Genomic DNA, 24,182 nt, shown 5'->3' on the forward strand with positions numbered 1-24,182 from the left:
TCTACAACTCCATTGCGAGTATTGTATCATGGAACACTGATCGTCTTTATCCTTATAATCGCCTTTTAAAATATTCTGTCGTGACCAAGACGGAGGTAATTTGACAATTTCATCGTTCTGCAGAATTTTTTCAAACAAATTTTCATCATTTAACAGGTTATCTGTTGGATGTTGAAAATTGTTTAAAAATTCAGTAGAGCATGGTGAAGTTTCATTTATAACCTCGATATTTTTTTTATATGCGATTATCTTACATTTTTCTTCCAATATACTTCTTTTTTTTGGAAGCAATCTTTTCTTTAATTCAGGCTTTGTAAGATATTTAGGACAACCAGGAAATTTTGATGGAAGCGCTCCTTGCCTTAGTCGAGGAATTTTGTATGGGCCCTATCAACAATTAAATAAAAATAAGATTCTACATGAATTTTACAAAAGTCGTTAATTTTATTGATTATAATCTTATTGGCTATATTTTTATTTATTATTTCTCACCTAATTAATTAATCTCTTTATGTAAAATAGTTGAAACAAAAAACAAGTATATACTTACGATACCAAGGATAGTTCCATCAGGACCTTTTATTTCTTTTTGCCACAGTATATCCTCCTTTGAAAAATGTAAGGCACACACTTTATGACCTGATTTAATTACAATGTCATCCCTCATTATGGCTTTTTGCCATTTTTTGACATTTTCCTCTCCTTTGGGAACAAGAAAAACATGCTCCTTTTTTGAGTTTGAGTCATACCCTGACGTACAACCTGGAGCAACGCAGCGATTTCCTCCTTTCTTTGCACTTTTAATAGTAATATTTTTATCCACTTTAGGCATTTTCATTAATAATTAATTAAATCAATTTAACAAAAGCACATTTATAATAAATTTTTCCTCGAGAACTGTCAATTTGACAACTTTGTTTCGCATTCATTTCAAAACATCACCGGACAAAAACAAGGTTTACGTGATAAGTAGCGCCATCTACAACTTAGTTGTCAGTTTAGAGGCATGTGAACTTACCATTTTGTACAGTCGATGCATCGGGGTGAATTCCTATTATCATCGAAACTTCATTTGACCGAACTTTCACATATCCGAATTGTCATTTGATATAACTGTTAAAAAGACGAATTTCCATTTAATAGAATTTTTACATATATATATATATTTTTTTTTTTTAAATTAAATTTTCAGTACTAAATGTGATTTATTTTGTATCATATCAATTTTATTCGTTTCAGATTTATTGAAGAAAACAGCTCCCAGTCGAGTAATAGTTGTGGCCTCGGAATTGTACAGAATATCAACTTTGAATATGGACAATTTAAATCCAACCACAACACTTCCAGGCTATTTATATTATGTGTCAAAGTATGCAAATATTGTTTTCACTTTGGAATTGGCACGTCGTCTCGAAGGCACTGGTGTGACGGCAAATTGTCTTCATCCAGGAATGATCGATAGTGGCATTTGGAGAAATGTTCCAATTCCATTGTCCTGGGGAATGGGAATAATTATCAAATCATTCTTCAAAACACCAAAGCAAGGAGCTCAAACATCAATATATCTTGCAGTTTCGGATGAAACTGCAAATGTCACTGGCAAATATTATCTTGATTGTCATGTAAGATATATATCTTTTTTATCATATATTTTAGGGACGCATAATTATATTCTAAAAATCATTAGTAAGAATTTTCATTTTATGGAATATCATTTGTCATAATTATTTTTGAGCCGAATTTTTATTTATTCGAATTAGTATTTTGCAGAATTTTCATCAAAACGATTTTCTTTATTACAGAATATTTAATTTTTTATATAACCGAAAATTCACTTCACAGAATTTTTATTTGTCAGAATTTTTCTTTGCTCGAATTTTCATTTAACATAATAGGCATTTTAAAGAATTTTTATTGGGAAGAAATTCATTGCATAGAATTTCCTTTTGGATGAATTTTCATTTGTTCGAATTATTACTTGATATAATTTCCATATAACCGATTTTTCATACTACAGAATTTTACTTAACCGAAAAATCATTTAATAGAATTTCTAATTAATAGAATTTTTATTTTTCCGAAATTTCAAATGGCCGAACAAACAATCGACCGAAAGATTTTGGCGCGATTTTTAAAATTAACCAATCAAAAATTATCCAGAAAATTGTGATTGGTTGATTTTAAAAATCACGCCGAAATCTTTCTGTCGATTGTTTGTTCGACCATTTGCAATTTCACACAAATAAAAATTCTATCAATTAGAATTTCTGTTAAATGATTTTTCGGTTAAGTAAAAATTCTGTAGTATGAAAAATCGGTTACCTATATGGAAATTATATCAAATAATAATTCGAACAAATGAAAATTCATCTGATAGAAAATTCTATGTAATGAAATTCTACTCAATAAAAATTCTTTAAAATGCCTATTATGTTAAATGAAAATTCGAGCAAAGAAAAATTCTGACAAATAAAAATTCTGTGAATTAAATTTCCGGTTATATAAAAATTCTGTAATATAGAAAATCGTTTTGATAAAAATTCTACAAAATACTAATTCGAACAATTAAAAATTCGTCTCAAAAATAATTATAACAAATGAAATTCCATAAAATGGAAATTCTAACTAATGATATTTTTTAGAACATAATCATGCGTCTCATATTTTATCAAATCTATATTATTATTGATTTTTTGAAACTCATGATTATCCCATAAAAATCATTAGTTAAAATCTTCGTTTTGAAAAATTTTATTAGATATAATTATTTTTTAGACGAATTATCATTTTTCAAATTAACATTTTACAGAATTTCTTTCTAAACAAATTTTTAGTTAATTGATGTTTTAGGTACCGAATTTTTGTTTGGCAGAATTTTAATTCTATTGCATTTATCATTACTCAATTTTTTATTTAAAAGAATTCTTATTTACCCAAAATTTAAGTTAGCAAAATTTTTATTCAGAAAAATGTTATATGATTAAAAATTTTAAATGCCAAAATTTCCAACTCATCGAATCTTCATTTGACTGAATTTTTATTTACACAAATTTTTATTTAATAGAATTCTTAAAACGTCAAATTTTCATTTGTCCGAAATTGTAAATATCCGAACAAACAATCAATAGAAAGATTTCAGTGTAATTTTTGAAATTAACCAATCACAAATCATCAAAAAAATTGTGATTGGTCAATTTTCAAAAATCACGCCGAAATATTTTTGTCAATTATTTATTCGACAATTTACAATTTCGAATTAAATGAAAATTCGGCGTTTTAAGAATAAAATAAAAATTCGGACAAATGAAGATTCAGTGAATTGGAAATTCTGTTATTTAAAAATACGAATCACATAAAATTCGATTGAATAAGAATTCTGTTAAATGAAAATTTGATTAAATTAGAATACTTTTTAATTAAAATTTTTTTTAAATATGAATACTTTTAAATATGAAATTGGGTAAAGAGAAATTCTGTGAATTAAAAATTCATTAAATAAAAAATTCTGTCAAATGTGAATTCGTGAAATAGAAATTCGACTAAAAAATAATTATATCCAATAAAATTTGTTACAATGAAAATTGTAACAATTAATTTTTATGGGAAATTAATGTGCTTCGATTTTTTTAAATTGATTTTTTAATTTCGTTAGTATTCAAAAAAAAAATTTTTACATTTTTTTGTTAAAACGATATGTATTCAGAAAAAAAATTAACCTTTAATTTTCATTCGAAGAGAATTTTTTTTCAAAATAATGTTTCATGAATATAAATTTCTGCACAACTGATTAAAAAATCATTTTTCAGGAATCAACATTATCTTCAGGTGTATCGGATCCAGCAAAGGGGAAAAAATTATGGGAGGCAAGCGAAAATTTTGTTAAATTACAACCAACCGATCCAAAAATTTAAAAAGAAAAACAAATCTTCATTTTCCATTCCGCCCATAAAAGACTATACTATTGAGTGTCAACTTAATAGATTACATTTAGTTTAGCTATAAGTTCTTTTTTTATATTCATTTTGAATAAATTGTTGTTTAAGATGAAAATTTTTGTCCTATATTAATTTTTTACAATAATTTAAAAAAAAAAAAATTTTATTATTGTTAATAACCAATTTATTTACCAATCATCCAACGACTGTAAGCGGTTGAAGAGGAAAAAGTTTTTCCCAAAAATGCATTCGATCAAGATAAATAATTCCATTCCTCATGATAAATTCATTGTTCATTTCTAAATAACAAGGATGACTTGCGGTAATTGGATTCCAAGTGACATTTTCAAAGAGAGAATTCTCCTCGGGAATGGGTTCTCCGGTTTTTGCAAAATTTTCCCAAATTGCTGTCATTCTTTCAAGAGTCAATAATTCCGGATCATTTTCTTTAATAGCTGGAAATTGTGCAATTCCAAAAAGATAAATTAATTCGTCATGATGAACAACACCTGAAAAGTAAAAAAATTTTCATTAAAAATGTTTTAAATTTTCATTAATTGCTTTTTTTTTGTTAAAGTTTTTTTGTTTCTTCAAATTACCAAAAGGCTTTTTAGTGTCTTCCCATATCACATGACTGTAACGACCCTGGTAACTAAATTTATAGTAGTATGTTGGTTTCTTATTCGCTGCTGCCAATAGAGTTACTAGACGATGATGCGAAAAAATAGTAACAGCATCAGCGTAAATCTATAAAATGAATTTCTTAATGACAATCTTCTAATTCGGAATTTAAATTTATTTAGAAACTTAAATCAATTAAAATTGAGATAAATTAAAATTTTGATAATTTGAAACTTAAAATTTTGGTAATTTTAAAATCAAGTCAATTAAAATTTAGATATATTATTGTAACTTTCAATTAAAATTTGGACAAATTGAAATTCGGATAATTTGAAACTGAAATCAATTGAAATTTCGATAAATTAAAATGCAGATATAAAACATAAATCAATTAAAATTTTGATAATTTGAAATTGAAGACAATTAAAATTTTGTAAGTACAAATTGAAATTCGTATAATTTGAAACTTAAATCAATTGAAATTTAGATAAACTAAAATTTGGATTATTTGAAAACTAGCAAAATTAAACGCGCGCCAAATTGAGTATTTAATTGTTTGTTATAAAGAAATTAAAGATTAATATTATCAATAATAATTTAATTTATTAGAATATTATTACATATTAAATGATAATAATGAAAATTATATGTTTACAGGCCTCGGATTATACGACTTTTTCCGACTTTTTTCAAAAATACGACTTTTATCGACTTATTTTAATAAAATGCGACATTTTTTTTACATTTGAAAAAAGTATAAATAAAATACATTTTTTTAGTATAAAATGTAGATCTTCTTTAGATCTTCTTCAATTCAATTATTTAACAAATTTTGAACTAAAATGATTCTTCACTAAATTAATAATTTTTAATAATTTTAATGAAATACATCACAAATTCAATTATATCAAAATTATTTTTCAATTAAAATTTTTATGAAATTTAACAATTGTTTATAATTTAAAAAAAAAATATCACAATAAAATTGAATTATTTTTTAAAAATTTCAATTCAAAATAAACTAAAATTCAATTATTACCCGAAATTTTAATTCAAGATCAATTAAAAATCCACTAATTATCAAAAATTTTCAATTTAAAATTTAATTATTCACCAAGTTTTCAATTTAAAATAAAATAAAATTCAATTATTTTCTACAATTTCTATTCAAAATTAATTATCCAAATTTTCAATCAAAAATGAACTTCAATTAAATTATTATCCAAAATTTCAATTAAAATTAAATTATTTCCCAAAAATTTTCAATTTAAAATCAAATAAAATTTCATTATTCTTAAAAAATTGAATTCAAAATTAATTGAATTTTCAATAATTTGAATTTAAAAGCATCTAAAATTTAATTATTTCTAAAATTTTCCATCGAAATTTTTTTTTTGAAATTTAATAATTTCAATTATAACTCTAAGGAAATTCAATTATTTTTAACTATTTTAATAATATTCTTTATTTTTCAATTAAAAATGTTTTTCAAATTATTGTATTTTGTCCGCATTTTCTAATAAATTTTTAGTGAAATCATCTAAAATTTTAATTAAAAATCACTTAAAGTTTCAATTAATTTCAAAAATCTCAATTTTAAATCTTTGAAAATTCAATTAAATTTAAAAAATGTTTTTCAAAAATTGTTTGATAAATTATTTTTAGTTCTGTAAAATTTAATAATTGTTTGAAAATTAACAATATCTTTTGAAATTTAATTATTTCTAAAATTTTCAACTTTAACCCTTCAAAAAGGATTATTATTAAAAAAAAATTTTTATTTAAAAATCTGTAAAATATTTTTGTTAAAATAAAAAACAAATCCACTTTTTTTGGAATATAAATCGACTTAAACGACTTTTTGTGTCTTTAAGTTGATTCGAGGCCTGTGTTTTTATAATTAATATTTAATAGGTAATTGTTGGCCCCTGGTACCTTAAAAATTAATTTTTAAAAATAAATTTTTTTCAAATTACTATCTTTTACGAAATTTTCTGGCGCATCTTTTTTCTCATCATAAATTTTTTGTATTTGTATGCAATTTTTGAATCAATATACAACTTTAAAAAAAATTTCGTTGGTAAACGTTGTGTACTTTAGCTTCGTGAGTTGAATTTTCGAATTTGGAATTTTAATGAAACTTATTCCGAAATTTGGAAACACAATTATACAACTGTGGCAAAAATGAGAAAAAGAATTGTCAAAATTTGACACGTCATAAGATTACTATTCAAAAAAACACGTGAAATCAGAAAAGGCCAACTTCAAGTTAGGACAGAAGGACAGACCAAGCATTTTATTATTATATAATTAAATAGATTGAAATTTAGTCAGTTTTAAGTTTCTATCGATTGAATATGCATTTGATTAAAATTTTAAATTGAATTGAAATTTAATTCAATAAATGTTTTAACTGATTGTAATTTAAATTTATAATTTAGATTTATTGAAATTTGTCCTAAATAATTTTTAAATCGATAAAAAATTTTCTATAAATTCAAGCTTTGGTCAATTGAATCATTTATGGAGAAGATGAAAGTTTGTATTTTTTGTTCTCTAAATTAATATAATATAATATAAGTTTAGGAATGTTAAACAAAAATTTTTTTTAAACTAATAAATTATTCTCAAAAATTCCTGAACTTTAATCAAATTGTTTTTGAATTGAAAATTCAATTATTTTTTAAATATTATATCAGCAAATTAATCGAATCATGAAAAAGCTAAAAAAAATTTAAAAAATTATCGAAATAGGTGAAAAAAAAATTTTATACAGGTGAGAAAAGATGAATAAGTAATAATAATTTGTAACTTTTTTTGTAAATTTGTTCAATTTCAAAAAATTTCCAAATTTTCATGACAATAAAAATAAAGTGACAATAATAATATTAATATTAATTAAAAAACAATTGTATTTCATAGTGTAATGAAGGTTCCAGATCAAAGAACTGGTTTAGTATTTAAAAAAATGATAACCAATTCTCTGATCTGGATCTTCAATTATAATTATAATTTTAAAAATTTCTTACCTTCCCTAAATTAAGAATATTGTCAAGACTGACAGGCTGATCGTTAAGATAAAATTTTTTCAATTCATGACTGATACATTTGGACCTTGGCGTACCGCGTTGATAAAGAAAACTAATAGGCGAAATCTCATCCCAATTTGCATTTCTCTCATCTATGGTAGATGTATTTCCCTGTCTAGCACGTTCAATAGTCCCTTTCGAATTTAGATAAAATTCATATTTAATTAAAATTTTCAATTTATCCGCAAATAAAAAAAAAAATTAGATAAAAATTAAATATTCATCGGTGTTTTGTTTCAATCAATAAATAATTATTTTAATAAATTTTTGACATTTTTGAACATAAAATAAATAATAATATAATTGAATAAAATTAATTTAATAACGCAGGAAGCTGACAAAAGAAATTATCCTTAAATTATATTAATCATCTTACTCTTAATAACGCCTGCAAATTCATCTTTCGTAACACCTCCGAAAAAAGGAACGTGCTGAAATTTTCCCTTTCGTATTAAATTCGCTGGATCGTCAGTGAGAAATCTTTCTATACCAGGAAATTTGGGTTCCACTACCGGTCGCCATCTCAAAATTGGATCACCATACCATTCCTGATGTTGGAATAAAAAATTAAATATTAAATATTTTAATATAAAAATTTTTAATTGAAGAAATAAATATTCTAAATCAGCCAAATTAGATAAAAAAATTTCATTTCTTTTTGCGTTGATATTTATAATTAGTAATGATTTTTTTTTTGTTAAGCCTACGTTAAATTTAGGAAAAGATTTGCCAAATTCCTCAGCAGGTTTTGTTTTTAGACATTTGACCATTTCCTCAATATTATCAGTGGGACAGTTTAAAATTTGTGCTTGTTTGATGGCGAGATTTTTTTGATGACTCGGAAGTGGTTCTGGCTTAACAGGTGAACCACTCATTGAAATCACCCTATGAAATAGACCCTTGGACATGGGTGACATCATGTGCAAAGCCGCACTCCATGAACCAGCACTCTGTCCAGCAATAGTCACACAATTTGGATTTCCACCAAAATTTGAAATGTGCTCTTTCACCCATTTTAACGCAACCACTTGATCTTTAAAACCATTATTTCCCGGAAGTAATGGATGTCCTGCACTAATGAATCCTAAAATTTACAAAAATTTAATTAATATTAATAATACTAAGGGAAGGCAACGCCTTCATTTTGACCCCTTTTAAATTTTAATGATCGCACACGATGTTATTATTTTTTTTTTATTTTAACTATTTTTCATCGCTAATTTTTGAGGCCCATATGAATATCCCATAAAAATTATTAGCTAGAATTTTCATTTGTATGAATTTCATTTCTCAGAATTTCTGTTTAGACGAATTTTCATTTTTTAAATTAGCATTTGACTTATTTTCTTTGTAAACGAAATTTTATTTAACATAATTTTTTGATACCGAATTTTTATTTAACATAATTTTTATTTTACCAAATTTTTTTTTTTAACCAACTTTAAATTTTAAAAAATTATAATTTAAACCAAATTTAATTTTTCAAAATTTCTCATTCAACAGAATTTTCGTTACTCGAATTGTTTAATGTCAGAATTTTTAATTAACCGAATCTTCATGTGTCCGAATTTTTATTTACAAGAATTATTATTGTTATTTGATAGAATTCCTAAAACAGCGAATTTTCATTTGACAAAAATTACAAATGGCCGAATAAACAAAAGTCAGAAATATTTCGGCGCAATTTTTAAAATAGACTAATCACAATTTTCTTAATAATTTCTTATTGGTCTATTTTAAATTCTGACGGTTGTTTATTCGGCCATTTGTAATTTCTGTCAAATAAAAATTTGCTGTTTTAGAAATTCTATCAAATAAAAATTTGTGTAAATAAAATTCTTTTGAATGAGAAAATAAAAATTCGGTATCTAAAAATTACGTTAAATAAAATTTTGTTTAGAAAGAAAGTAACTCAACAGCTAATTCGAAAAATGAAAATTCGTATAAAAAGAAATTCTGTCACATGAAATTTATACAAATAAAAATTCTAGTTAATAATTTTTATAGTATATTCATGCTCCCCTAATATTTTTAAAAGCTTTTTTTTTATAATTTTTTTTAGAATCTCTCGCATAGATTTTCAAAAATTTTAACTTTCTTCAAATATACAAATTCTAAAATGCTTAAAAATTGATGCAATAATGATGCAATAAAAAAATAACATTGTGGTATCTTTAAAATTTAAAGGGATTAAAAAAAGGTGATGCCGCCCCTTAATTGAATTTCAATTTTTTAAACAGTTTTCACTGTAATTCATTCATGAAATTGATATAAATTTATGACATTAAGAAAAAGTTAATAATAAATAGATTATTATTAATTTTAAATAATTACCCAAAGAAGCAAGACGATAATTGACAGTGACTAAAACAAGATTTCTGTCCAAAAGATATTGTGGTCCATGATAAGTACTTTGAGCAGATCCTGCATAAAATCCACCTGGATGGAAAAAAACGATAACTGGTTGAGATGCATTTTGATTTCCGGTTGGTAACTAAAATTAATAAAATAAATAAAAATTCTTAGAATATTATAGAAATATTCAATTATTTATTTAAAATAAATTAAATTAAAAGTTGTTTTTTTTAACTTTGGAAGAAAAAAAATTACAATAGATATTTTGATTATTATTTATACGTACTTCCTTTGTGTAAACATTTAAACGAAGACAATCTTCAGAAGTAAAATTTATACTCATTTGAGGACACGCCGGACCTTCTTTAGAAGCATCTAAAATATTCTCCCATGGCTTTACAGGTACAGCTTGCTGAAAATTACAAAAAAAAATCACACTGAATTTATTTAGACTCATACATATTTTACTATTATTATTATTATTATTATTATTATTATTTTTGTTATCATTTCATATGACTACTTTGGTTTCTTATATAGGTAAAGATAATTAAATTAAACAAAGAAAAAAATTCAATTTATCCAAATTTGAATTTGTTTTAATTTTAATTCATCTAAATTTCAATTTAATTAAATTTTATTTGATTCAAATTTTAATCGATCTGCAAATTTTAATTCAACCTAAATTATAATTCAAATTTCAAGTTATCCAACTTTTAATCAACTTTAATTTTTATTGGACAAAACAAATTTATTAATTAAATTTTAATCAAAAATGTAAATTTATATAAAATCTATTTAAATTTCAAATTATCCAAATTTTAATTCATTTAAGTTTCAAATTATTAGATTTCTATTCTAATTAATTAAGTTTAATAATAAAATTTTGTCAGGGAAATATCTGGAAATTGAAAATTTTATCCTCGTCGCAACCCAGTTAATATAAAGCGAAATATTATGTTATTTGTTTAATATAATTATTTTATTTGTAATTTAATTTAATTGTGAATAAAAATTCTGTTTTAAAATTTCTATATAAATTATTCACCTGAAAACGTAGTTCCCCAACAGGTGGTTCTGCATATCGAATGCCTCGATATGAATAAATTTCTTTACCCAATCGAGTTTGCATAAATGATCCCTTAATTTTTCCAAGTGATATTGAAACCAGTGTTTTGTCTTTTGCAATAATAAAATTTAAATTGCACACAATTATAAAAAGGTACAAAAATACTAAATTAAATCGCGCCATGATGCGAGGTTCAGTTAATTAACAAAAATATATATGTATATGTAACACGTTTTGAAATGTGAAAGATGAAAAAACTTTTTAAATCTTATCAGTATAACAGAGAGCAAAAAGTGAAATAAATGTAGCAATAATATCCATTTATAACACACTGGTAAGAGGAAAAAAAAATTTATTCTTTTATTTCCAATAAACGTATTTATTATTTTTCCTCAATCAGGATCGACTTTAGATCAAATAGCACCCGAGGCGACTGCCACTATTGCCTGTAACTAATTTTAATTTTCTGTATATAATAATTTTAATGATTTCATATTTTTGATTTAAAAGTTTTTTCTCACACAAAACTTAAAGAAATATTTTTATTTTATTTAAAAACATATTAACTGTATTCAAAAAATAAATTTTAGATACCATTTATTTGGGTCGAATGATTATTCCATGAAAATCGGGACGCATGAATATATAGGCTCTAAACCAAATTTTTTAGAATTATGATTTGATAGAAGCTTATACTTTAGAATATTAATTTTGCAGAATATTTTTATTTATAGACAAAAATTAATTTGACAGAAATTTTAATTTAATCGAATCTCAATTTGATCGAAACTTTGTCTTTTAGAATATTAATTTTACAGAATTGTAATTTAAAAGATACTTAATTTTTCAGAAAGAGGATTAGAAAGAATATTAATTTTGCAAAATATTTATATGCTCGATTATTAATGTTCTAGAAAATTAAAATGATCGAAAATCAATTTGCTAGAAATAATATGACGAAAACTTCAAATTTGACCAATCAGAAATTATCAAGAAAATTGTGATTGGTCAAATATGAAGTTTTCGCTGAATTATTTTTGGCAAATTGATTTTCGACCATTTTAATTTTCTGGACATTAATTTTCTACAGAATAAGAATTTATCAAATCATAACTCTAAAAAAACAATTTTTTTTTTAGAGATTATTCATGCGTTCCTAAAAATTGTTAGAATTTTCATTTTCAAGAATTTTATTTTTATTTTTGTTTAAAGAGAAATTCTATAAAATAAAAATTCTATAAAGTAAAAATTTGTTTAAAAAAAAAAAACTGCCAAATGCCAATTCGAAAAAATTAAAAAACTTCTTTTGAAAAATAATTATATCTAATAAAATTATAATCATGCGTCCCATTTATTGGACCAAAATAATTAGTTGAATAACTCGTAATCTTAAAGTAATTGTTTTCAATCTTCATTTAATTAAGAATTATAAAAATAAGAAATAATATAAAAATTCTCTACTCTTTACCGAGAAGACTATCTCGGCGCATAGTTTTTAAAAGCATAATAATTTACTGATAAATAATGTATATATATATATATGTATTTTCTTTTTTTTCATGAGAAAAACTTTTTCCTTATTGCTTTGCCGTTTCTTTCACTTGTTATTTCCTCAATTATTTTGAAAAGTATTTTTATACACAAGAAAACATTAGTCAGAAAGCAAAGGTAGTGGGAATAATTTATCCCATAATTGCATTCTATCAGGATAAATATTTCCATTTTTCATGATAAGCTCGCTGCCAATGTCGAGATAACATTTATTTGATGGCGTAAATCGTTGCCATGTTACATTTTCAAATATTAAATTATCCTCAGGAATAGGATTTCCAGTTATAGCAAAATTCTCCCAAATTGATGTCATTCGTTCAATTATTTGTACTTCTGGATCGGTTTCATTAAACATTGGAAAACGATTTTCGAGGAAGAAAAGATAAATTAGATCATCTTCATGAACTACACCTGAAAATATATTTTTTTTTTCAGTGATGTAAATTAATTTTTTTCTAAGTATTAAAAACTGATTTTTTGTTAATTAATTACAAATTTAATTAATTACACTAGGAATTAATAAGTTGATAAAAATTAGAAATAATTAAAAATTTCTAAATAAATATTAAATAATTTATTAAATAATTATTGAAAACTACATTACCAAACGGTTTTTTCGAATCCTTCCAAATAGTGTGACTATAACGTCCCTGATAAGTAAACTTATAATAATAAACTGGTTTAGTGGAAGTAGCTGCCAATAAATTGACAAAACGATGTACAGAATTTATGGTTATTGAATCTGCATAAATCTGGAAAACATTTTAAATTTGTTTCAAATTTTCTGTTTTTTCTAAAAAAAAAGATGAAAAATTTGCATTAAATTTTACTTCTCCAAGTCCGTTAATGTTGTCTAAACTAATTGGTAAATCATTTAAATAAAACTTCCTCAGCTCTTTGCTGATATATTTAGATCTTGAACTATTACGTTCATATGAAAAACTGATTGGTGCAATATATTCCCAATTATCATTTCGTTCATTGATAGTTGCAAAATTTCCGTTTTGTGCTCGTTCGATATTTGCTAAACAAATTTTTAAATTTAAATTAATATATTATGTAACGGGGCCAATAAAAATTATGATTTCAAAAAAAAATAAAAAAAATACGATTTTTGTACTTAAATAAGATTTTTTTAATTTAAATCTTTTTTTACTTAATATTTATTTTTAAACTTTCATGTTTAAGTAACTTTTTTTATAAATATTTAAACGATAAATTTAATAAATTTTAATTTCTTTAAAATTTTTTGGCATCAAGAAATTTATTTAAATTTTTTCAACAATTAATATTATTTTAAATTGTTGATTATTAAAACATTAATTACGTACTAAAGTTTAAATAATGACCGGATTCACACCAAAAATTATACAGGCAGTCCGATGATATTTTGCGAATTAAGTTTATAATGAGATATGTTATTGAACTTGCAAATTAAAGAAATACGTTGTTTTTCTAATTTGTATTCAATTTTTTTTTTATTTTTTAAGTTTTTTTTTTGCATTGTTGTCATAAAATTGTCGTAAATTCTGTGATTTTTTAACCTTTTTGTTGCCATTGGGCTTATTTTTTTTTAAATTTTTTATTAAAATAAAAATAAAAATATTTTATTCAAAAATAATTTCAAAAAATAAATAAAAAATCAGCATATATGTACTATTTACATTAAAAAATTTCATTTGGTATTTCTTTTGTGTTTGTGAAGAGAAAAAAAATATTTTCATTTTTCCATTATAAACTGAAAAAAAATTTCTTTTTAAAACCAAATTTTTTCGTTTTTTTTTTCTCAAAAAAGTTAAAATATTATATTGTAAATTATCAACATTTTTTACTGTTGCCTTTTTAATAAAAATTTGTTTTTTTGTTTGAAAAATTAAATTTTTATCCTTATTATAATTAATTTTCGTAAATAAATAGTTTATTGCAAATTAATTGTGTTTTATATTTTTAATTTATTTGTTTCCATTTTAATAATTCAATTTTATTGTAAAAATTGAACAAGTTATAATCTACCTTTTATGATTCCAGCAAATTCATCTTTCGTGACGCCAGCAATTACAGGAACATGATGAAATTGGCCTTTTCTTATTAAATTTGCCGGCTGATCAGTGAGGAATCTTTCCACTCCAGGAATTTCTGGTTCGACTACTGGCCTCCATATTACAATTGGATCACCGTACCATTCCTGTAATTTTTTTCTAGCATTTAAAAAAAAAAAAAAAAAAATTATATTAATTCCATTTAAAGTTAATTCATTTAAAAACAATTGAATCAATTAACTTAAAAGGAAATTTATTTTGAAAATTAACTGAAGCAAACGAAATTTTTTTCCAATTAAACTTTTCCAAATAAATAAAAATATACTGAATGAAAAAATTGTTATTTAAATTGATTGAAATTTTAAAAAAGAAAATACTAACAAAAAACTTGCTTAATGAATTTCCAAATTCTTCTTGAGTCTTATTTTTCATACATCCGAGCATTTCTTTGACATTGTCACTGGGACAATTTAAAATTTGAGCTTGCTTCTTTGCCAAATGTCGTTGATGATGAGGAAGAGGTTCTGGATTCACTCCTGAACCACTCAATGCAATAATTCTGTGAAATAGTCCATTTGACATTGGCGATACCAAATGAAGTGTCACACTTCGTGCACCTGCACTTTGACCAGTAATTGTTACACAATTTGCATCGCCACCGAAATATTCAATATTATTTTTAATCCAACGAAGAGCAGCGACTTGATCTTTAAGACCAAGATTTCCTGGCAGTAAAGAGTCACCAGTACTCATGAAACCTAAAATTTTATGCGAAATATAATTAAAATTTTCTTTTTATTCCTATGAAATTTTTTTTTTATCTCAACGGAAAATAATTAAAATGATTTACAATTTTTGTAATTTTCTATTTTTCATAATTTTTTCTATTTTCTACTTTCGATAAAAAAAAAAATTAAAAATAAATACTTTAAACTTAAAATAACTTTCATTCTCGCTTGTTTTTATTTTATTAAATAAATAATAGAATAAATTATATAAGTAGAATATAAATTTTTTTTAAAATAATAAATCAAATACATTCTCGTATTTATTATATGAGAATGTGAAAATAAATTAATTATAAATACCCAATGAAGCAAGTCGGTAATTAACTGTAACTAAAACGATGTCTTTATCCATTAAATATTGAGGTCCATACTGATAACTTTGACCTGATCGAACAAAAAAACTACCCGGATGGAAGAATACGATAACAGGTTTATTTGTTATATTTTTTTTTATTGGTAACTGAAAAATAAAAACTTTTTTTAAAATTTTCATTAGATCGAATTAATTTTTATTATAATCAATGAAATAAAAACGCAAATAATAAATAAATTTAAAATACTAAAATAAAATTATGAAAATAAATTTTATAATACGTGCTTCTTTTGTGTAAATATTTAATCGAAGACAATCTTCTGACATTAATCGAGAATGTGGTTGAGGACACGAAGGTCCTTCCTTAGAGGCATCAAAAATATCTTCCCAAGACTTTATTGGTACAGGTGGCTATAATTTTTAAACAATTTTTTTATTTCTTTAAAAATAAAATATTAAACATATTTATAATTCTTTAATTTTTTTTCTTTCAGAAGACAAAATTAACAATTTTTAAGCAATAACTTTTTTTACTCATTCACGGAGAAAAATGGAAAAATGAATAAAGTAACTTTTACTACTTTAAAAGTAAAACCGGAACTGTCCGAAGTTTCTGCTCAATTTTGACTCCAGAAATAGTAAAATTTACTATTTCCGGAATAACTTTTACTATTTCTGGAGTAAAAAAAAGTTATTACTTAAAAATTGTTATTTTTGTCTTCTGAAAGAAAAATATTTTTAAAAAATAATTATTTGACGCAAAATTTTGACTTGACATCATTTTTTCTGAATAGTGTATAAATTACATCTTCAAAAATTGATTGAAATTAATTTTTACTATACTTTAATTATAGCGTTAAAAGTATAATTAAAAATTATTTTTTAATTTGAGGTTATGTTACAGTCACCATCCTCCTTAATAAAACATAATATTTTTGTATATATACCTGAAATCGATTCTCGCCTGTTGGAGGCTCTGCATATCTGATACCACGAAACGAAAAAATTCTTTTACCCAAACGTGTTTGCATAAAGGATCCCTTTATTTTTCCAAGAGGAATTAAAATTTCATTGTTATTTTCAATAAATGCATTATTTAATTTACAAAAAATAATTATAATACAAAATAGAATTAATTTTAATTGTTTCATATTTTTCTTCTTTCACTATATATATAATTTGTGTTTAAATATTTCCAATGCGGTAAAATACTATATAATGATAAACGCGATGTAAACAGTTTAACAAGTTCACGATTACTGAAATATGATTAAGACAACTTCTGTCATTTATTGACTTTTATATCGGTAGAGAAATATTTACACGTCAAATAAAATAAAACTAAATTTTTATCTGAATGTATTTAGAAATTTTTTTCACTCGGAGCTAAATAATTATTTATTTGTTTGACGCAAATAAAATTTTTATTACAGAACCAAACAAATATTTATTTCATTCTCAGACAAATGTGACGCGATTTAAAGAAAGAGGGACCTAAGAAGCAAACGAATTATAGGTTATGTTTACGAGAGTTTTATCTTTATTAAAATTTTCTTTTTATTTTATGTAAAATCAAAATTTATTAAATATTTCAGATGCAATGAAAACGTAAACGACAATGATTTATATTTGATTCTCTTTGTGAATTTTCACTTTAAAATTTCAAAATAAAAACTATATTTTGCTTTTTAGGTCCCTTTCTTCAAAGCGCGTCACATTATTGGCGAATCAAACCGACAGTGGCGCCGTCCTGGTGCATAGCGGAAGGACTAGATTTAGTGGGAACAAAATTTTTAAAATGCATGGAAAAGCGAAAAATTATTTTAATAATTAATTCACTAATGGAGTGAAATAACTATTAGTGAATTAATTATTAAAATAATTTTTCGCTTTTCCATGCATTTTAAAAATTTTGTTCCCACTAAATCTAGTTCTCTTGCTATACACCAGGGCGGCGCCACTGTCGGTTTGATTTGCCAATAGCAAGAGGTTCTCAAATTTTGTACCACACTTCAAGTATATAAAATATGGAACATTTTTTAAAAATTTTTTTAAATTGAAATAAAATTAATTTTTTGTAGGATGCAAATTTATGGAAAAATATTAATAAATTAGAAACATTATTTTATTTTCATTAATAAAAATTTATTAATTCAATGCTTGCAATTGTGAGAATTTTTATGTCTCGGAGGCAAAGGAAATAATCTATCCCACAATTTCATTCTTTCAGAATAAATTACACCATTTTTCATAATCATTGAGCTATTATTAATTTCCAAATAGCGTTTTCGCACTGGTGTAATTTTCTTCCATGTAAAATTATCAAATAATGAATTATCATTGGAAATTGGTTCGCCGGTTTTGGCAAAATTTTCAAAAATTGCTGTCATCTTTTCCACCATAATTATTTCTGGATCACCTTCGACAAATTTGGGAAAACGTGACATATAAAATATGTACATCAATTCATCATGATGTGAAACACCTAAATAAAAAAAATAATAATATTAAGTAAATTTAAAATAACATACACGTGAAAATTTATAAAATAATTTCAATTATTTTTTTTTAAATATTATAATATAATTTTAATTATTGTCTGCAAAAATATCACCAAAAGGTTTTTTAGTTTCTTTACAAACAACGTGACTGTATCTTCCTTGATAGGTGAAATGGTAATAATAAACAGGATATCTTGATGAAGCTGACAATAAATTAATGAATCGATGCTCAGAAAATATGATGAGAGAATCAGAATAAAGCTGAAAATCAAATTTATAAGGAAATAACAATTTTTTAATTTTTTTTTTTTAAAGTTGCTCCAAAACAAAACTTACTTGTCCTATTCCTTCAATATTGTCCAAAGTAACATGATTATTGATATAAAACTTTTTTAATTCATTACTAATACATTCTGTTCTTGATGTATTTCTTTCATATTGAAAACTTATAGGTGCAATATGATTCCAATCGGAATTCCACTGATCGAGAAAAGTGCAATTTCCTTGCTGACAAAACTCTATTGGAACTATATAGATCAATGATTTTATTTCAGTTAAAATATTATAATTTTAAAACAAAAATAATAATACTTTATAAAATTAGAATTTTTCTTAATTTAAGAATTGTTTCTATAACTTAGAATAGAAAACCTTTAAGAATACTGTTCTTAAATTTAGAATTTTTAGTTAATTCTTAACTGTTTTTCTTTTAAATTTTCTTCAACTTACACACAATAACACCAGCAAATTCATCTTTATCAACACCTCCAATAACAGGAACTGGTGCAACTCTTCCTTCTCTTATTGAAATTACTGGCTCCTCCGTAAGAAATCTTTCAATACCATCAACTTTTGGTTCAACAACCGGTGTCCATTTTAAAACTGGATCACCGTACCATTCCTGAAAAAGTGATGATGAAACATTTAAAATTATTTAAAAACTAAAACAAATAGAGGCTATAGAAAAAATTAAACATATATGTCTTAATTTCAAAAAAATTAAATTAAAATATTAAAAATTATTTTTAAAAAATGTGATGACAGATTATTTTGTGTTACATCTATATAAAGACGTACATAAAATATAGGCATTGAATTAGCAATGTCTTGAGCTGGTTTAGTTTGCAAACAATCAACAATTTCGTCAATGGAATTAGTGGAACAATTAAAATATTCAGCTTGTTTGATGGCCATATCTTTTTGATTTGTGCCCAATAATTTTTGATAAGTGACAGCGCCACTCATTGCAATTGCTTTATGAAACAATCCTCGTGACATTGGTGACACTAAATGCATTGTAACACTCCATGATCCTGCACTATAGCCTGTAATTGTCACTGAATTTGGATCTCCACCAAATACTTCAATATTTTGTTTTATCCAACGAAGAGCAGCCACTTGATCTTTGAGACCCATATTTCCAAGTAATTTTGGATGATCAGCACTCAAAAATCCTAATTAGAAAAAATAATCTTCTTATAGTAATCTGGTTAATAATTATTTGTTAATTAGTAGACTGTGTATTTTTTCTATTAATTAATCTTTATTGGTTATTATTTTTCCACACTAATGAATACCGTCAACCGGAACTATTCTTGTACATCAGGGATTATTATGGTATACACTAGTTTTTTAATTTGTAAAATCTTCATTTCGAAATGTTAAAATTTGACATCTATAATTGAGGCTCTGGATCTTAAAAGGTCCTATGCTCGAACTAGCAGCACAAGTTTTGGTTCCTGGAGTTAAAATTTGATATTGAAAATTGTAACGCCAGAAGCCAAAAGTTGTGATGTGAATTCGAGAGTAGATCCTTTTAAGATTCGCTTTTAGCAATCAGAAAACAATTTATAAAGACATACAATGGGCTAATTTTTTTCATTAAGTACTTTAAGAGAAAAGTATCAAAAACTAAAAGTCCAACACTTGTAGAGCATATTCTGGTACAACATTAAATAATTATTATACAAAAATTAATTTCCCAATAAGTAAAAACAATCCCTGGTTAAAATTCCTAACTGCTTTCGGATTAATCCGTAATTAGTCCGAAACAGTCCGGTTTATGGTCAGGTTTTTGTTCTCTGGAATTATTTCTATAAAATCCAAAAATTTTCCAATTTGTGTAACTATAGTGAATCCGGAATGAATCAAATCTAATCCAAAGTCAGTCTGGTCAAACATAACTAGTGAATACAGTTTCCGGATTGAGATGCATAAATAAGCAGTGAAGATAATTTTTTAGAATTATGTTTTATTAGAATTTTATTTTGTAGAATATTATTTTTGCAGAAAAAATAAATTGTACAGAATTTTAATTTTACAGACATTTGTTCGAATTTTCATTTTACAGGAAATGCAAATGTTCGAAAATCAATTTGACCAATCGGAAATTATCATAGAAATTATTATTGATCAATTTTAAACTTAGCCCCAAAATAGTTATGTCAAATTGATTTTCAACCATTTGCATATTTTGTAAAATTAATATTCGAATAGATTGAATATTCTGTAGTTAAATCAATATTCATTCTAATCTTCTTTCGGATTCTGTATAATTAAGATCCTTTTGAATTACTATTCTGCAAAATCAATATTCTACGAAACAATGTTTCGCACAAAAATGAGATTTGATCTTTAACTTCTGGATAATTAATTTTATTCTAAATAAAAATTCTGCAACATGATAATGGAAATTCTGTAAAATTAAAATTCTGCAAAATTAATAAGATTCTTTTAAATTACTATTCTGCAAAAATAATATTTTACAGAATAAAATTTTATTAAAACATAAATAGTGAATTCTAAAAAATTATCTTTAGTGCTTGTTCATGCATCTATAACTAAATCCGAATTCGTTACATACAGATTTACGATTATTTCGGATTCCTTTCTGTTTATGATTTTTGTACAGACTGACTGATGCTGACTTTGTAATATTAATTCGTAATTTTTCCGGTCTCATTTCGGATTAGAATTTTTTACCCGACTAAATCCGTAATTGATGCGGACTCATGTCGGATTATTCACATAGAGATTTCATATTATTCCGGTCTTATTTCGGATTCAATTTTTTTGAAAGTACTGAAAACTGAATCTGGATTGTTTTTTTAATCGAATTAAATTCAGATTTTTGCGGACTAATTGTGGATTGTTTTTATTTTAATTTCGGGCTAATTCTGGATTGATTTTGGAGTTGTCTTTTAGTTCAAACTGATTGCTGACTAATACAGATCATTTACGGATTGTTTTTGTATAATTAACAGACTAAGTTGGACATGATTTTTCCGGATTTTAATCTGAAATTAATCCTTTCTATCAGGAACTTCTGTGCTTTAAACTAAATAATTTAAAATATTTTTCTAAAAAGTTTAGAATTTTGTTTAGACGTAACTAGAACAAAAAAAAAATTACTAGTTTTTGAGCGCCCCGGTTAACGATATTAATTATTTTTTTACTTTCTTAAAATAAAATTATAAAATCACTTATTGTTTATATACCTAAAGAACCGATTCGATAATTAATAGCGACCATGACAACATTTCGATCTAATAGATATTCTGGTCCAAATTGATCGCTTTGACCGGAATAGGAGAAAAATCCTCCTGGATGAATAAAAACTATAACTGGTCTCTTTACTTTTTCATTTTCAGTTGGCAACTAAAAACATTAAGAGTTAAGAATCAGAAATGAAAAAATTGTTGCAACAAATGTATTTTATGAACGAAATGAAAAAAAATTACTTATGTAGTTGAATATAAAAAAAATTTGTTCAAAATTTAATAACACTAAAATTTTTTTACTAAAAATACTAATAAAAAATTATATTTAAATATACTATATATTTATTAATTCTGTCATTACCTTGGTTGTGTATACATTCAATCGAAGACAATCTTCGGACATTAATGTGTAATTTAGCTGCGGACATGCTGGACCCTCTTTAGAGGCATCGAAAACTTCATCCCATGGTTTCACAGGTACAGGTGGCTATATAATTTATATTTTCATTGACAAATATATAAAAAATTTCAATATTTATAAATAATATAATAAAAATAATAATAATTATTATTATTATATAAGCTTATAAATAACTAATTTTTAATTCAAACAAATATCTAACATATAATACTTACATTTTAATAAAAACAAAATAGTTAATATTAAATTATAATAAAATTAATTTTTAAATTTAAATTAAACTCAATATATTTTTAACATATTTTAACGTTTTGGATATTTTTCTTAATGAAAAAGTATTATTTTATAAATAAAAAATTTTTCTACGCTTGAAATTAATTTTATTTTTCAAAAAAAAAATTGTTTCAAATCCTATTCATATAATTCTCACCTGAAAACGAAGTTTTCCTGTCGGAGGTTCAGCATATCTTATACCACGAAAAGAAAAAATTTCTTTACCCAAACGTGTTTTCATAAAAGAGCCTTTAATACGACCAAGGCCATTTATTTTAATATTTAAATTCTCTTGTGCAAATGTTGCATAACAATTCCAAAATACAGTAAAATATAAAAAATTGAATAAAATTTGCCTCATTTTAATCGTCATTATTATTAAAAAAAAGGGAGATTTTAATTATTCATTTGCGACTAATTTAAGATGTTTTAATAATATTAATTATTATAATAATAACAATAGTAATTATATTATAAATAATATAATTTAAAATTTGAATATTTATGTATTTGCAAAAATTCAATAACAAAATGATTGTAGTTCGAGACTGCTGCAAATACTAAAATAATAATTCAAGTGAAGAGAATTTTTATACTTTTTCCAACAAGGAAAAAGTTGTGGAAATACCAAATGCATAGAAATATATGAGCAATAATGCTATCGTTTAAATATAGAAAAAAAATCTACTGATTAAATAACTAAACTGACGTAAATTATATTGATATTTATATTAACGGGATTCAAATTAAAAAATATAATTTACTTTTTTTTTATCAGCGTTAAAATTAGAATATACACAATTATAAAAAAAAATTTATGCCAATTTTTAACTAGATTTAAAAAAAAATCTTTATTTGCTTGATATAAAGTTTTATTTGATTGCTATAAAAAAAAGTATGAATTTTGGATGGAAAAATTTTATTTAATTAACATTCTTTTTATAGACAAAAATGTTTGTATATTTCAAATCTTAAAAAAAGATAAGATTCATAAAGTGCTAGTTTTTTTCAATGAAAAATAAAATGAATATAAACATAATAAAATAATAAAATAAATAATTTTTATACTATGTGAAAAGGAAATTATTTAGATTTCGAAATGTTGAAGTAAAGTAATTAAAATTATTTTTTTAATCTCTCCTATTTGTTTAAACATATTTTCCTTTATTATAAATAAACTTTTGTTAAATACATTTTATTTACTTTTTTCAACTATTTAATTCAACTCGTATTCAGCAAACATAGAAAGCTGATTTTTTTATATTTTGAAGTGGTTATTTTCCGCGAAGTCTTTCAGTGAATGTCGGCCACCCTTAAATTAATTAAGATGCTTTTACAGATAATTCAAATCTCATACCATGTTAAATAAAACAAATTAAAAGCGACAATTTAGGTTAATTGATTAAATGAAGTAATTTTAATGATTTCACAACCTGTTCTTTTACATGACAATTACAAATAACAAACAAACATTTTTAAATGATTTTATTTTTATTGACGTGTGCCAAAAATGAATTATCAAATTAATAATCACTCATTATATTAATTGTCTTTTACTTTTTAATTGCAATACTTTGTCGTCTTATCTGAAGGTCACTAACTCACTCACTCTACTCTGAGATTTCGATAATCTCGAGATATACCAATTAGGACTTAAATTAATTGTTAATTAGTTTAAAAATTGTCATTAGTTTAAATTAATTGTTTAATGGAAAATAGTAATTTCT

The 24,182-nt window shown here is 24.0% G+C and overlaps 3 protein-coding genes across 4 annotated transcripts in view; 1 reads left to right on the plus strand and 2 right to left on the minus strand.

Moving 5' to 3' along the window:
• LOC127283596 (retinol dehydrogenase 11) overlaps window positions 1–4,050 on the plus strand; it is a 26,898-nt gene extending 22,848 nt beyond the window's left edge. The window contains exons 4-5 of the mRNA XM_051308578.1: window positions 1,240–1,622; window positions 3,807–4,050. Of these exons, the coding sequence (XP_051164535.1) occupies window positions 1,240–1,622; window positions 3,807–3,911 (488 nt within the window). The 3' untranslated portion in view covers window positions 3,912–4,050. The remainder of the gene's footprint in view (window positions 1–1,239; window positions 1,623–3,806) is intronic.
• LOC127283823 (uncharacterized) lies at window positions 1,347–17,043 on the minus strand. The gene is made up of 17 exons (XM_051308917.1): window positions 16,708–17,043; window positions 16,046–16,171; window positions 15,748–15,907; window positions 15,041–15,417; window positions 14,634–14,805; window positions 13,451–13,644; window positions 13,225–13,372; window positions 12,733–13,031; window positions 11,049–11,270; window positions 10,287–10,412; window positions 9,980–10,139; window positions 8,353–8,729; window positions 8,022–8,193; window positions 7,586–7,779; window positions 4,535–4,682; window positions 4,128–4,444; window positions 1,347–1,495 (listed from the first exon to the last, which is right to left on the minus strand). Exons 1-16 carry the CDS (start codon window positions 16,909–16,911, stop codon window positions 4,131–4,133), a joined length of 3,393 nt encoding a protein of 1,130 aa, XP_051164874.1. The 5' UTR covers window positions 16,912–17,043; the 3' UTR covers window positions 1,347–1,495; window positions 4,128–4,130.
• Window positions 17,044–17,880: 837 nt separating this feature from the next.
• LOC127283577 (esterase E4-like) lies at window positions 17,881–22,996 on the minus strand. Of its 2 annotated transcripts, none has more exons than XM_051308546.1 (8): window positions 22,613–22,996; window positions 22,123–22,248; window positions 21,759–21,918; window positions 19,339–19,715; window positions 18,991–19,162; window positions 18,598–18,788; window positions 18,399–18,522; window positions 17,881–18,245 (listed from the first exon to the last, which is right to left on the minus strand). In XM_051308546.1, exons 1-8 carry the CDS (start codon window positions 22,826–22,828, stop codon window positions 17,914–17,916), a joined length of 1,698 nt encoding a protein of 565 aa, XP_051164503.1. In that variant the 5' UTR covers window positions 22,829–22,996; the 3' UTR covers window positions 17,881–17,913. The 2 variants fall into 2 exon arrangements, with proteins under 2 accessions (XP_051164503.1, XP_051164502.1); XM_051308545.1 differs by having other exon boundaries at window positions 18,375–18,522; window positions 22,613–22,994.
• Between the last annotated feature and the right edge of the window lie 1,186 nt (window positions 22,997–24,182).

Source organism: Leptopilina boulardi, unplaced genomic scaffold, assembly GCF_019393585.1.
Source record: "Leptopilina boulardi isolate dan_hultmark-lab unplaced genomic scaffold, ZJU_Lbou_2.1 LbouV2_310, whole genome shotgun sequence".
In the NCBI taxonomy this organism is placed as follows: domain Eukaryota; kingdom Metazoa; phylum Arthropoda; class Insecta; order Hymenoptera; family Figitidae; genus Leptopilina; species Leptopilina boulardi.